Here is a 16,386-nt window from a genome sequence, read left to right as displayed (position 1 = left end):
GCTGAATACTCCCAGCTCTGGCTACACTATCTGTCCCTCTTCCAAGGCAGGAACAAGCAGTAATGAATACTGAAATTAAGATGCTCAGACCTCCACATGATGAAATTAATGTTTCTGAGTCTTGCAAGACTTAAATTTCATATTTTTTCCCCCAAATACAGTGTTCCATATCTGTTGAGGATCTACTGCTAAGTGTGAAATAGAGGCAAACAACAAATATTTACACAGTAGGCACTTATACACACCATTTCACAGTCCACAAGGAAGGATCCTCAGCGCAACTAGAAGTAGCTTTAGGGAAAAAATATTGTACAATCTGGCTACATATTCTTGAATGTATTCCAGAGAGGCCTTTGCTGTCTTGCTGCATTGATGTACTAAACCTGGTCTGATAAGAACGCAGTGGCAGGACTCCTATTATTATTATAATGCAATCCTAATGGGAAGCAACATCTAGCAGCTCCAGAGGGCTCTCTCAGGCCCCCCGATGTGTAGGCAGAGGAGTGCAACTTCTACAGAAAATTTCTTTCTGAATTGCAGCAGGGTTCGAGTTTCTAAATCCTGTAGGCTGCGGTGAGAATTCCAGACGGAAATAAAACAGTTTGTCACTTCAGAAATTCTTACAATCTTGCATTTTGATAAGCTGCATCAAATAAATAACATCAGACTGGCGTGTGGGGGAGGCAGGAAAGGAGGATGAGTTGCCACAGAAGGGAACAGGCTTTGCACAGTAACCAGCAGCCACTTCTGCTCACACCTCCACTGCCAGGCCCTCTTTCCCCTGTGTCAAATCTGCTCTCTTCTCCATGATAAAGCCACAGTTGTTTTGCAGCTAAAGCTCCTAGCCTTGCCAGCCTTCACCATGAAGCCCACAAATCCTACAACACCTACACAGCAGAGCCTACTGCTCCCATATGAGTCATTAAGCAGGCTGTCCCGCTTAGTGATGTCATCCAGCAACACCATTTTTTTTTTAAAACAAATCCTAAAATGTCCAGAGCATCAATTATTTAAAGTATTTCCTTCATTTTAATCCTGACCCCAGTGGCAGAATTACCATTACGAAGCATTTGCCAGTGATGCAAGAGGGCCCGATAGCCCCTAACAGCTGCTACGTCAGTAGGAGCGAGCAGCCAGCCACTCGTGTCACGCATGAGCTAAGCACAGAGCATCCAAGCCAGCAGCATTGGGCAAATCTTTCTCCTACCAGCAGTCAGAGAGCAGCTAGGATGCGTCATCAAAAATATAATCAAAGATCAACTGCATCATCCAATCTCATCTTGTACATTTTGCATGAGTAGCTGTTACACAAGCCCTCCTCACGCCGTCCCTAACCTGCACCGGGTAATGTGTGGTTGTGGCGCAGCAGTAACCTCCCCTGATGTTAATGGCCTATTCCCTACCTAATTGCTCTTGCCATTAAAAGTGCTTCTTTAATGCTCAAGCTTAAATGCTTCCTGTCTTTGTTTGAAGGCAGTGCCCTTGCCTTGCCACATTCTGAGATTTAATAACAGGATTGTCAGCTATTTACAGCACAGAGCTGAATTATTGGGAGAAACTTTGCTGAAATACGTTCCCTAAGCACATTTACATCCTAAAGAGCCACCACCAAAGCACAGTATAAATAAGCCGCGTGCTGTATTTGCAGTGCACAAAGGTGATGGACGGCATTCAAGGTGAAAGCAGGCAGGGATCTGACCACAGAGCAAGCTTCAGAACCAAAGACCTTCCCACTCAGCAAACTCCCTATCAAAAAGTCAACAGGAAAACCAACGGCTGATTCAAAATGCTTATGCTTCCTTAAATATAGTTTCAGGGGTGAGGCTATTTATTGTAGGCACTGCATTAATACAGCCAAAAGAATGAATAAAAAGCAATGCAGAAAGTCACGCTGCCAAACCAGGCTGATGCCCTTGCTCTTGGGTTCTCAGCAAACTCATTGCTCCTCTCTGCCCCTTTCAGTCATGCTGGGAATGTGCTCAAACAATTTAAGACAATTTGTCAGACCTTGAACCAGTTAGAACAACTTTCAGTTTAAAGGAACTGAACATCAAATAACTTTTTAACATTTCAAATGATGCTTTTGTTACCAGGAGACCTATTCACCATCCTCTATTCAAATAGAAAGAGGGGCTTGAGGGACATCCCAACTTTGGGGAGGATATTTTATTTATAAGCTTCTTCTCAAGTGACAAACAAATTAACAGCAGTAATTAATTAGGCTAGTAGCTGAGAGAAACGACTACGATCGCTCTCTCTGCATTAGGTTTTCTTTTTGTTCACCTTTTCTTCAACATTGACTACCTGAGCAAATTTTGGTGAAATTTGCACCAGGGCACTTGAACCAGTTGTGGTACTGGTGGATTTTTCCTATTGGAGCTTGTTGAAGTTATCTCTAAACCCACTGTCTATCTCTCATGGCAGTCATTCATTCATCATTTCTTCCTGCTCCTCTACTAGCTTGTTTTGCAATTTCTCCCAATTTCTCATTTTCCTCAGCTCTTACTCACCCATGGGATTTTTGTCCTAATTCAGTTATGTGCATTTATCTGCAGTGTTACAAACTCCTCAGATAATTGTGCATAAAGGGACAAGGGCTCTCGCCTGATGGCAAACCTGGGTGAAAAGCTCCAGCATGAGAGGTTTGCTCTCACCTGAACACACCACACCAGCTCTGAGCACACATAAATCCTTATCACAGTCTATCCACATTGCCTCCACCCCAGGTCTCCAAGCTCCCTGCCCCTCCAACCATATTAAAATTGTGTTAAACTTGTTAAAGGAGCTACAGAGAACAGGTTTTATAAACACCATTGAGGTCAACTGAGTTCTCCCATCCATTTCAGTGAACTCAAAGCTTCAGAACTTAAAGCTCTCTGGACCTGACTTTTCCACTGGATTTTGTACAAACACCTCCTCGATCTGCACACAGAGATGCTGAATTCCCTGAATCAGAACAGCAGCCGTTTATACCCACTCTGCAAAAAAATGGGAATAGCTACATAAGGAACGGACGCTGTGAAGAACCAAGCATCCCCAGGAAGCTGCCTCGAAAATCCCACGATTGACAGCCTTAGCGTCTGTCGGGTCCCAGTCTCTTTCCTTGAACACCAACACGATCACCAGTTGGATGCTGCCTGGTGTAATCTACCCCCCTGAGCTATGCTAGGATCTCAACTGAAGCTGCAGACCATAAAACCCCCTAAAATAGTCCCACAGTGCCAACTGGGCTGCCTGCCTTGCCCCAGCCCTGTCTGAGGGACACCAGCTTTGCGGTCGCAGCCAGGTGCTGTTGCTTTGGGAGCGCAGTGCTGTGGCTGCTCAGGCACATCCAGCCCTGTTCCCCCCTTCCCTGGGGACAGATGGCTCGGCCAAACTTGGGAGGGAGGCAGCGCGAGACTCCCGTGGATCCCAGCGGGAGCTGGATGAAGGCCAAGGTGAGTTTCCTCTGCAACACGCCATTCCCCGCTATGGAGCGTCTCAGGCGAAGCTTATCACCATGGTATCTAAAGTACTGCTGGTACCGGGAAAGGCCAGCTTGAACAGCGTCCAAAATTAATGCCTTCCCATAACACTAATTTCATTGCATCTTTTGCCTCTGTCACCTTTTTCTTTCCTCGTCCTCCCTTCTGTCTTTGTTCCCCGGATGGCTGCAGCCATCCGTTGGCCGATGGACACTGCTGCTGCTAACAGCAGAAGGGAAAAGTGCAAGGCAGTCTTCCCTGGTGCTCTTAAATGTCACTGCATAATAAAAGCATTACATATGACTGCTCTCAGAAATATAGGCTCCCAACCGTACCTTTTCATGATAAACACTACAGGAGGGGCAGAGTTTTGCTCATGGGTCCAGAAGTCTCCTTAAGACGAGGTTACTTCATCGCTGGAGCCAGGCTTGGAAACTCACCTTCTGCACCTTCCTGGGGGAGGTGGGGGCCCGCAGCCCACCTGGGGCAGGCAGAGGCACCTGCTGGATTGGGGGGCTGCCAGCCAGCCAGGGCTAGCGCACCACGTTAGCCCCTGTAGAAGCAGCACAGAGAAGCAGCTCTCACCAGCCACAAGAAATGTGTGCTAATTCATCATTAACCTATATAGCAGGCACATATACATACACATTCATACGGCTTTTACATCGGTACGCAGCTTTCTGCAGTAATTTCTAACAGTCGGAGGCCTGATTTTCATTTGATGTGATTTATAAAAACTGATTTGAAACTCAAATTTATTGCTAGAGAATATTTAAATTAGTGGAATTTTAATCCAACAGATAATATAAATAACAGCTTCAGCAGCAGTGATTTCCACATCTAATCCAAACTGGGTACTTGTCACATGCCTCATAACAAGAAATATTTTGTCACTGACAGATAAGGAAATACAAAGACACTAAAGAAACGAAAATAGTAAAAGAATGTAAGCACAGAGGAAGCAACTAGCCAATACCTCCTTAAAATCATCTAATAACTAAGTCTGAGGCATCTTTCTAACTAGAAAGTTAGCTTATACTGCTTAAATTGAGGTCAATTGAATCAGATGCTGGCTATTAGATTAGTATGCACAGCTCACGGAAATCGGAGCCCTAGACAAGCTTGCCATTTTCTTGGGTTTGTTTGCACTTTGTTTGCAACACCAAGACACAATTCAAGCTATTTTCAGACAAAATAAAGCCTCTGCAATGGGAAATTTGTTGTTACATTGTGGTTATTTAAATAGCTAAAGTTTAATCCCTGGTACTGTTGAGGTAAGGACAGTTGCCAGATATGTTGGGTAGAAGAAAGCGGTGATTTAGAAAAAGTTTTTTTCTACAAAGTAAACATTAGTACAGTGAGAGCTCAAACAATGGCTTGACCCAAAGACAATGGCTTTTGGTCAGCAGGAACCTTCACATTGACTTTAATGAGCACTGAGGCAGACTTTTTTGCCTAAACACCTTAAAAAAAAATAAAATACTGTTTTCACATCCCCTGAATTACATGCATTAATTTTTTCAAACATGTAAATGACTTTTGTAAAACTTGACACTACCTTGCTGCCTAAGTTGAACTAAACCAACAGTTTAAATAGCTCAGCTCACAGCTAATAAGCAATTTAAATAGCTTTGCTGAGCTCAAGTAGCTATATCAGGTTTCATAGCACCATCAGTCACTGCCAAATCCATAGGCAGCATTTAAATGAATCATTAGCAATGGTCACCCCCCCAAAAAAAAAATCGTTTAAGTGCTAAGAGTCAAGTTATTGTCGCAATTTCTTTGAGAACCTGCCTATATGACACCAGAGCGTGCCCAGGAAGCAAATCCTGCTGGAATTCCTGGGACAAAACCTGTTCCTTCAGATACAAAAGGCTGGGCACCGTGCTCCCATCGCAGAGTGCGTCACGGGGACAGGCGAGTACAAAGGTGCCCATTTCACAGAAGGCAAGGCTGAAGCACACCCAGGTAAAGGATTTGCCAGCGGAGGTGGAGCAGGGAGGACACAAGGGGTGGCTCCTGCGTCAGGTGTGCTGAGCCCCTGCTGCAGTAACCTGCATGGGCAGACTCTGAAGTTCTCTATATCGGAAAGGTGGATGGTGAGATAACGACGGAAGACACTTACAAAATGTATATCCAGCAAACACCTCGCCTGCACTCCATACAGAGCGTACGAGTGTGTACAACCCACGCTGAAACCCCGGGAATGAATGGTGTCAGGAGCTTGATCTTCCTCCCCAGCACTGGTGTCAGGCTGAAACGACTCAATCGAAGTCAAACACGTTACATCGGGGTATCGAACCGGACCGTGGAGCAGGGCAGCACAGACAGGGGTGCAGCCACAAGCACACCCGGGGCACTCCAGACCCCCGGGCCCCAGGGAAGCTCCGCGGGCAGAGCAGCACTGTGCTGAGCCAAGGGCCAGGGCATTGCTGCCACCTGCCCCGTGGCTCCCTCCACGCCACAGCAAAACTTCACAGCTGCACTCATCCACCAGCACAGAGCCGGATCAAACAACAACGACAAAACTATTTGTTTTTAGAGACACCCGGGTAAAAAGAATGGGGGTGAGTTCCCTTGGGCTGGATGTTTCTGTCCAGCCTGGGCTCAGCGGGGCCACGCTGCTCCAGCCAGGCGTTGGTGTTTCCTTCCACAACCCCAAGCTGTAACGCTACCTCTGCTATTTCCACTGGAACTTTACATAATGAAGAAAAGCCCCTCGTAATCCTGAAGTGAAACATCGGGAGACACTCTTCGGATCTTATTTCTCCCCTCTGCCCCTGCACTCCTATTCAGTGCTGCTGGGTATCCGATTCAGGCACATGCGTGGCATTTTAATTCATTATTTATCCACACCGTCTCAAATGGTAGCACTTTGACAATAATCAACGCATCTCGAGTGGGAGGCTGCACAGCTGGGAGCAGCATGAGGATGCCCAGAAAGCGGAGAACGGTTCCTTGCCACACGGGGGTGAGGAGAGGCAAGGAAAAGGTGTGAGGGACAGCAATAGGATAAAAATAAAGCAAATTAAACGTGTGGGTTTGGAATCCCCCAAGACATTCTGGTCGAGAGGATGGGTCTCTAACCCGCATGCAGGTCCAGCCGAGAGCACCACGTTAACCCCCCCTTCCCACCGTTCAGTTCACGGACTGCTCTAACGCCAGCGAGCGGCTTTTGCCCCCTATTAAACTTGGAGGCTGGGAACAAGGCACGGCTGATTTTCGGAAAGCTCAGGCTCGATTCTCCGGGAGGAAGAAAGGAGGGGTGCGTGTGCGGGGCAGCTCTCTGCCCACACCGCCGCGCGGCTCCCGCGGTCCGGGCAAGTTGGCGGCGGCCCCCCCCCGGCGGGGAGCCCCGGCAGAGCCCAGCACGACCCCAGCGCGCCCGCGGAGCCCCCCGGGGCCGGCAGCGCTGCCCCCGCCGGGCCCCCCCCGGCTCTGCCCGGGACCCCCCAGCTCCGCATGTGGCCACCAGCAGCGTGCCCGAGCTGAGGTTGTATTTTTTTTATTTTCATTTTATTTTTTTTAAATTTTTCCCCTCCGCTGCGCTCCCACCCCCGCCGGCGCGGCTCGGGTGGGCGCCCCCCGGCCGGGCGGTTAAGTGCTTAATGAATTAATTGCCTTAACGAACCGCCGCCTCCCGGCTCGGCAGCGGCCGGGGCGCACCTGCGGAGGGGCCGGGGCGGGGGGCGAGCACCCCCGCGTGGAGCCGGGGGGAGGGGGGCGGGACGCGGGGGGCGCTGGGGGCCCGGCGGACTCACCCCATGTCTCGGCACCTCTCGGCCGGGGCGGCGGCACCCCCGGGCGGCTCCCCGCGCTCGGCGGCCGGCGGCGGCCGCGTCCCCACTTCGCACATGCGGCCGCCCCGCTCCCGATCCCGCTCCCGGCTGGCTGCGGCTGCACGGCGGCGGCAGGCGGCGGCGAGGCGTCCTGCTCCTCCCGCTCCTCCTCCTCCTCCTCCTCCTCCTGCCGCCGCCTCCCTCCCCCCTTACATAACCTCCCTCCCGGGCGGCGGCGGCACCGAGCAACCTCCCGCCGCCCCCTCGCTGCTGCCCCCCGGGACACCCCCCTCTCTCCCGGCCCCGGGACCCCTCCAGCTCCCCGGCCCCGGGCATGGGCAGGCGGCGGCGGGGGGAGCGCATGAAGCGGGGGGAACCCCCGAGGGCTTCTCGGTGCCCACCCCCGTGGATAAGGGGACGGGGGTGGGGTGGGTTTGGGGTGGGGGTGACCGGCCGGGGGGGGCCGGGGTGGTGAGAAAAGTTTGGGGGAAGTGCCGGGGGGGGGGGGACCCGAGCACCGGCTGCGCTGTCCGGCTGCCGGGAGCCGCAGCTGCTGGGGGTGGGAATGGGGGGACACGCAGCTGGGGGTGGGGGGGGGCACCTTTGAGCTCTTTTCATCCCTTTCGCCAGGGAAGCGAAGAAAAAATCCCACTCCCCCCCTTTCCTGCCCCGCCGCCCCGTGTGATTTTTATGACGATAAATTGGGACGGTTCCTTCCCACCGAGGGCAAAATGGCATCACCGTGGGAGAGCCGTGTCCTGGCTGCCCCACCGCCGGGGTGACACTGCCGTGGCACTGTCACAGGACACGAATCATACAAAATCATACAAAAGCCACGGCCCTGCTCGTGCCGGTCCTCACCACGCAGACACCGCTGCTGGGGACAAGGCACCCCATCCACACATCAGGGAGGATTTTAACTTCTCCCACACAAAGATATAATTAATACCTTGCCATCAAGAGGGATTACTTTCATCTTCCTATTACCTCGCGTAGATTTATCCTTTCTTTCACAGAAAGTTTGGAAGCTGTGGGGCAGGCTTTACGTTTGCATGCTCTAACCTTGTGTGCAGTCACCGGGGTTATGCCCAGGATCAGCTGCGGATCCCATGGGGACCATCAGGGAAGGAAAACCTCACCAGCAACCTAACACCTTCCAGCTACGCACCATGGAGCTGCCTCGCTCTCTGACAGCCAACTGTTGGATGTCTCCTGATGCCTGGAGCACCAAAACGGAATTTCAATCCTATATGCTCAAATAAAGTCAATGCAGTAGGGAAAAAGAGCAGGGTGAATACGTTTACAAAGGGCTGTGAAGCGGCCCAGCTGTTTCCCCGGGCTGTGGGGTGGCACCTCTCCAGCATACCTGCGCTTTTTTCAAGTTGCAATGGGAAGGGGACCTCGATCCGTGCTTAATCCCTGCAGTCTGAAGACCTCACATGTCCTGCTCTGCCCGCTGAGTTTCCCCTGGATAGTAATGGGAGAAGTGATAATCCTTTCACGTTCATGATGGTCTGTAGCCTTGAATATTGCTTTGACAGAACCGCTTCCCTCTCCGTGGGGAAATGGTGAGGACTGGCTTTCTCTGAGGGGAGAATACAGCAGGCAGGCAATCTTGTAGAAAAAAACTCCCACCAGAAATCGTATGAGTTTGTCTCACTGGTTTGCACCATTTACTTCATTTCGTTAAATTCCATCTACCACGCATGAGAGAGAAGTTGTCTTAGTGCTCTCTGGCTTATTAGCTCATTTTGGTGAGCGTCAGAACGCTGTGTGTTATGAACCAGCACTGTGTGGGACTTAGAAATATCCGATGGAATTGGACCAAGATGGAGTAATGCACTTACTGCATGTTTCGTGATAAGATGGAAACTGGAAATTGGAATTGAAGCTTCTTAGCTTTTTCTAATGTTTTAGTCTTTTCCAATCTTGCACTGAAGTGCATTTTCATCCTCAGCTACAAAAAAAAAGGGTTAAGCTTATGGAAGCTTATCTGGCTGTGAAATGAACATGACATGATATTTTGTATATTGCTTTTGTTCTTAAGGTCTTGTCCACCTGTAAACCTTGATTTATTCTCTTTTCAGATCCATATTCTGGAAGAGACAGAGTTGTGGACCCATCTTCTCAAGGACCCTGAGCTATGTTGTCTAGCAGAGAGAGTTAACCCCAGCTTTCTGCATATATTTGGGTTTCTCAAAGCACACTTTCTTCTGAAATTCCCTCTGTTGCCCCAAACAGATGAGAGATTCTCCTTTATGAAGTGTAGCACACTGGTGTCTTCTTGTGGCTGCCAAACAGAGGATGAAGTCCTGTCCCCAGCTGAAGTCAATGGCAAAAGTGTCATGGACCTGGATGAGGCCCAGGTCTCGTGCAAAATGTTTAACCTTATCAGTAATGGATCAAGTGATTGCTCTACAGCTGATTCCATCCTAACTCCTGCACTGCTACAAAGAGTCCTAAGTTGTGTATGGTTCCCATTGATTCGTCTGATTTTCGTATGATGTAGTTTTCCATTTTCTTAGAGTATTTTGAGATCTCTGTAAACAAAACTATAAATATGCTATCAAAATTAATTAGTTCTTAAGCTTTCATATGCAACATGATATTTCACTTCCGATTTGCCTCCAGCGCAGGATGTGTACATGATGTTATTCGGTTCTCATTTCGCATTCACAAGTGTGCTCTTGTTGCTGTGCCATGGTTCAGGAAGACTCCAAGTACCGAAGGCACAGGATCCCTCAGTACGATTCAAGCTGAGCAATAAATAGGTCCCCATTCTGTAAATGGTTGTAACTTCTTTAGACGAGAAATTTCTCCTATTCCCACGGGCCTCCTAAAGATATAATTTTTGATTCCTAGATACAGGGTGAATATCCTTTTCAGAAAGCTGATCTAGCAACCAAGCGTATGTACCTGGTCTGCATTGTGAAAGGCAAAAAGCTCACAGGTCTCTTCCTCTCTCTCAGTGTTTCTGTTCTCTCCTTTTGTTTGGCTTTCACTATTGTCATCTTTTGCCACTCTATTTTATATATAACTTTATTTCAGGAAAACTGCTGCTTAGTCTTTTTGAACTATTATACTTCAAGACAGTCTTCTCCCTATTTCCCGTGGCAGATAGTATTAAATAAAATATTCAACACTGTGATTTTCTCTTTTTTTCAACTAGACTGATGAAATCTGCATTTTTTTACTATAACAGAACCATGCCATTTTCCTTCTTCTTTTTTTTTTTTTTTCCTTCCCTCCTTTGACAAATAACCAACCATTTTCATGCTTTAAATGTTATCCAGAAGTTTAACCAAAGAAGGCTATGGGGAATTCTTCATTTTTACATTTGAAACAGAGAATTAATTTTCAACATCCCCAGATGGCTGGAGAATTAATGGAATTATAATATCATTGGATATGAAATTTTAAAGATGAGTAACTGAGAAAAAGAATTTTAAGTTAGACTGTTGAAAACGCTCCGATTTATGATTTTTGTTAACACCTACTTAACCCAATATCTAATAAATAATTTGGACAAGGAATCCAAAGGGATCTATTTGTTTAAAAAAATCAACACTCCTGTCCTTTCAATTAAAATGTCAGAGCTCACAATAAACATCTGAGACCTTCTACAAGTCCTCCAGCAAGGCAGAAGAAAACCCAAAGCTGACATATTCATGTGATTTCTAAGGCAAAAGCAGTTCTCCTCTCCACTGTCCTCCAGACATAAACCAAAATAATCCCAGAGCAATCGTTTAGGACTGCTTTCTGTGTCTTTAAAAGCAAAAAGGATAAGGCCATTTTTAAAAGCGTTTTGTCAATCATCTATAAAAGAGTAGGCTGAACGTTCTCTTCTTATTCTTTGCAGTTTATTCTTGTATGTATAATTACTTGGTGCCAGGAAGCTCCTGTCTAAGTGTAGTAATAGAAGGTATACAAGCGGTTTCTATCTAACTTTCAAAAAGGTTGGCCTGTAAAATATGCAAATATCAGCTTAAAGCAGATTTTTATGTAAATGCAAAGAGCTGTCATCATCACACTCTGGTAGATGCTGCCTTCTCAATGAAGACAAATATACAGCTAGTGAAAAACAATAAAAAATAGGATTTTTGAGAGAGAAGACATAAAGACATCCACAAAGCTGCCAAAACCAGAATAATGCCCTACCAGCCACCACAGGTCTCAGGCTATAAGTACCCAGCAGTCTTAAAGGCTGCAAAATTGTATGAAGTTGATGAATTTCTGATAATTCTAGTCTAGTCAGACACCTTTGTCATCTTCAATAAACAATTTGGGACAAATCCTCTAGGCATCCTCAGTACTTTGCTCTACCAGAAGAAATCCAGCCTGGGACACATCTGGGAGCATGCACTGAACTGTGTAGTAAAGGTGGCCCCCACTTGGAGCATGCCTTGTTCCCTTTAACTGACCTCGTTCTTCATCCTTATGAGGAAAGACAGAGAAAATAGATGCTCCCAATTGTCCTTCTTAATGCCGTTCGTTGATGTAGACATGTTGGTTATGTCCACTCCACTGCAAAGTAAGGAAGGTCGGTCACCCTCCAAACGATGGCTTTTTCTGCTCCTCGTGGCTCTTGCTACCCTCCTCTCAAATCGTGCTAATCTGAGCTGGGTTTGCAATGGACAAACTGGGACTGGATAGGGTAGGTGAGGAGCACCGTGTGTAACAGTCTTCTTACCTTTTGCATTTGAGACTATGTTCCTGTTTAGATATATCCTAATGCTTTTTTTTTTTCTTTCTTTGTTTTTCTTTTTATCCCAAATGCACAGGAGTGGAGATCTTCAGAAAGTTCACAGTAATGAACAGGTCTCTCAGCTGATGAGTGGGATCCTGAATTGCTCCTCTACACTATCCCTAATACATTCATTTTTTTTCCTCCCAATATGCAGCATCTTGCATTTCATATGTTACTTTAGAAGTCATTAGCTTCTTCACTTAGGTTTATTTTGGTTTTCCTTTTAAAACCAGAAGAAAAAAAAATCTATTTCACTTGCAAGTACAAATGATGACTCTGGTTTCCTCCCAGGCTTACATTACAAAAATCCATATATTTGCAACTTATAAAATGGAAATTGGAGCAATCAGGAACCGGATATGCAGATGGAGTAGATTAATTTTATTTTTAAGGTGATTCACATCAAAATTTTTGGTCCAGGTAGGCCAATTTGTACAAGAGATAAGAGAAGGAAACAACTATATGCTTTGTCTGTTAGAAGCAGGACTTTCATATTGCAACTTGGATGTGATGATGATGGTGACAGCCAAGGCTACTAGTTGAGAAGCAGATAATACAGCAAGGAAAATATATTCATATTTTTGGTGAAAGAAGCTTAATTTTCAAACATGCAGAATTGCAGGACCATTCATTTCAGCAAGCCATTTTGCTCACATGTAAATTTTCTTGTAGCTCAGGAGTTTTTAATTCTCAGGCCCTTTTTACCATCTGTAACTCAATCTCTATTTTTTAAAGAAATTGCAGACATCTGTTTAAATACCCATCTCTTCCGTCACATGGAATTTTGGATTCAAAAATCCGAGCTCGAAAATAATACCAAAGTTGGATTCCATTTCCAAGCAACCACGGAGTGGCATTTTAAATGCTGCCTTTTTAATTAGCCCGTTCCGATGCCCCGGCTGCGCTGCGGTGCATGAAGCAGTGTCTGCCGTGGCGGGTGCGGGTCAGTGACTGGGGCCAGGAGCAGGGACGAGAGGCCACTGGTGTAAAATACTTCATTCTTGGTGTTTCTTTAGAACTTTCTCATCAGCGGACTTAGCCTCTTAATCAGCTCCTTGCTTGTCTTACCAGGAAAGCTAGACTTTTCCATGGGTACATTGGACATCTGATTGATTTACATGAATGCCCAATGGCTGGATAAAAGCTGATACATTTCCTTGTGGGCAGAGGTATTTGGATCCCTCTTCTGTATGTATTTCCCTAAGCACTGAGCAGTACAAGGGCCACGGGGATTTCAAACCTATTTACAAAAACAGACCATTGAGAAATAGTGGTGAGAACCCCAAAGCTCTCTCAGAAGCCCATAAGGACACAAATAGGACCTCAGCACAAGATTTCCCTCCTCCAATTGTGGAAAATATCTTGATTTCAGGGAAGTCAAAACTGGTTCACAGAAATTAGCTATGAGTGTCCTTCACAGGCAGGGACAACTTTCATTTGTGAAGGAAACTATTTGTCACCATACAAGCCCTATTTTGCACCACTCTCTGAAAAAGTGTTGAGATTTTTTCCCAGGAGACTGTCCTACGAAAAGCAGTTAAACTGCACTGAAGAGGTAGGCTAACACTTCCATACTTCTAAAATGCATTAAAACAAAACAAAACAAAGCAAAGCAAAACAAAGCAAACAAACGGATGAAAAAACTCTACTGGGCTTAATTTACACCACTTTCAAATACAACTAAAGACCTTGGCTTGCACTAGTCCTTTTCCCTATGTCTTGCTAAGCTACAATAATTAGGCCATAATAAAAGTGAAACCAGAAGGCCACAACTCATGCAGAATTTGTTCTCTTTTTGCTACACTAACAATTAAAATCTGAAAAAGTAAAAAAGAGTTATTTGACAAAAGAACAATGAGAATACAGCTCCCACAAATAAAGATGCCAGGGACATTTTAATGAGGAAATGCATTTTAAAATAGGCTGTTAGGTGGTAAGCTGGGCGATACGTCCTCCCTAGAAAAAACTAGCTCAAGAGGAGATTCTGCATTCCTAATCCCAGCACCATAACTTCATTCTGCGACAATACTTGGATAAATACATAAACTCTACCAATCTGTTAAACAAACACAATTGGATTTTTTCAGCTCTGCGTCTGGCTTCTCAGAAAACACTATCTGTCAACACACTTAAACCCAAGTTTGTGTAATGCTAGTTACACGGAACTTTAAAAAGTGCCCACTTCTAATGGTAAACACAGATTCCACTTTTCTAGAGAAATTTCATAGTCCTTGAGGGGGTGTATAAAATCCAGGTTTTGGAAGAAAAGGGAAAAAAAAAAAAAGCAAAATGTGTATTCACTTGCAAATATTAAAAATAAAATAAAATAAATTTTAGGGACATGTTTACAGCTGAATCACTAGGAAGAGCGCTGCTGTAGATCCAGAGCACCTAGCTGGGTTTTGAAGAAGTACCGAAAGGATGGCAGGCAGCAGCAGCAGCGTCTATTAATATCATATCAAGTTTTTCAACCGTAGTTCAGTTCAGGCTTTGGAGCCAGGGGAGGGACCGCAGTGCACAAGCACAGGAGGCGACACCAAGCACACAGTTATGGAATTCAGCCTAACTCCAGGGGCTTGGTGGGAGGGAGGCCAGGACACTTCCGGAAAAGCTTTGAGCTAGGCACTTCAGATGTTTTGTTTTAAATTTATCTGTAGCCAGTGGAGAAGTACTAGCATACACACATCAAAACCTTTTCTGCATACTTGAGAAAATGAAATTAAGTCAACGCTATAAGGTCCGGATGACACATATCCTCTATTTTTCATTTACTGTTCATTTGCAGAAGAGCACAAGATTTATGTTGTGTATGTACCCACATTTTTCTAAGTTTAATTTGATAGTTTTCCTGCAGGGGTAGGCTAATTTTATCCGTATCTGACTTTAATAATATTTATTACTGTTCTTCTGCTCCTCAGTGGCTGACTGAATATTCTCTCTATGTCCATCTGGTGAGTATCTTTTCCCAAAATAGTCCATGACCACTCTTTCCTATATTTGCATGAGAGACATACTATTATTATATTTGCGTGGAAGAAGCTGGGTGATCCTGCAAAAACGTTTTTCAGTGACATGATTTGTCCACACTGAAAGTTGATTTACAATTTGAAATGTGACATCATAAGTGGTATGCAACGAAAGATCTAAGCAGAAAATACTCGGCAGTCTCTCAGGAATCTAGCCAGGGTTACTTTTATTTAGATCCTCTGTTCCCCTGCCCACAAGAATTAACATTTGGTCACAGAGAATAACCAGCAGTTATTGTTACTCAGTATCAACTTTCTTCCCCTATTTAAAGCTGAATTCTTGGTGGTTTTAGGAACATGCTTTCTGCAACAGGATTCCATAGCATTAGCTGAACTGGGGAAAGAGCAGGAGCCAGCTCTGAAAGCATAACAAAGCGTGTTTTGAATGCATAGGACATGCAAAGCCACAAATGCCAGCCAAGCAACACCACGTGCTTAAAGCCACATTCGGCAGACTGGAATTTCTTCCTGCACTGTAACGCCTGCTGCGACAAGTAGCTATACTCTTGAGGAAGCAGCCTCTAAGATGCATTTTGCTCTCTAGCTAGAGGAATTCTCACTACACAGACACCTTCAACAAGGTAATGCTTTGCATTTTCATTTGTTTTTACATGCAGGAACCTCAAAACAATAATAGTCACACAGGGGCAAACCTGGCCCCCACGATGCCAGAGGAAAAATACCTTTTTTTTTTTGACTTCACTGGGATCGTGATTTAATTATAATTGATTAATCCTCATTCCATTCCAGTGAGGCAAGTGAGGGATATGTAGAGATCACTTCACACACCGCTACGCTGTGGCTGTCTCTGGAAAATGTCAGCTGTTCCAAAACAGAGAGGAGACCAGTTTGGAACAGGATGCAAAGGCCAAGACTCTATCCAACTGGAACAATAAAAGAAATGCTGATAGCCAGAGTGGAACCTCTGAAAATAGATTTTGGCCAGCACGCTGGGATTAAGAGCCCTACTTTTCAAAAGGTGTGCTGGGACCTTTAATAACCATAAATAGTCAGGACTTTGTTTTTGTGCCTCACTGGAAAGATGGCACCACTTGCGATATGGCATTTCCTCACACCGTGCTGTCGCATTGCTTCATTGCCGGATCATCTGCAGCTTTCAGCAGGACCGACGTGGCTTCTGAGCCAAGCGGAGAGCCGCAGCGATGTCCCAGCCCTGCTGAAGACAGCATCAAAACAGTACTCGGAACCCGTGGAACAAGGGCTTCTCTCCCAGGAAATAGCCTGTGAGATCTGGCAGCAGCATTTCCCATCAGATAGCAACTGAGAGATCTTGGATACCTTATGTAACCGCCATCCCTAAATAAAACGTATATCTAGTTCATCTCTTTTTCCCCCTGATTTAATTAGAA

General features: G+C 45.8%; 1 protein-coding gene across 1 annotated transcript in view; it reads right to left on the bottom strand.

Moving 5' to 3' along the window:
* Nucleotides 1-7,420, bottom strand: part of HOMER2 (homer scaffold protein 2) — a 54,364-nt gene extending 46,944 nt beyond the window's left edge. Inside the window, exon 1 of the mRNA XM_067003895.1 lies at nt 7,226-7,420. Within this exon, the coding sequence (XP_066859996.1) occupies nt 7,226-7,320 (95 nt within the window). The 5' untranslated portion in view covers nt 7,321-7,420. The remainder of the gene's footprint in view (nt 1-7,225) is intronic.
* Between the last annotated feature and the right edge of the window lie 8,966 nt (nt 7,421-16,386).

The sequence above is a fragment of the Anser cygnoides genome, chromosome 11, assembly GCF_040182565.1.
Source record: "Anser cygnoides isolate HZ-2024a breed goose chromosome 11, Taihu_goose_T2T_genome, whole genome shotgun sequence".
Taxonomy (NCBI): Eukaryota; Metazoa; Chordata; class Aves; order Anseriformes; family Anatidae; genus Anser; species Anser cygnoides.
Note: the sequence above shows the minus strand (reverse complement) of the source record. Positions and strands in the feature narration are given on the sequence as shown.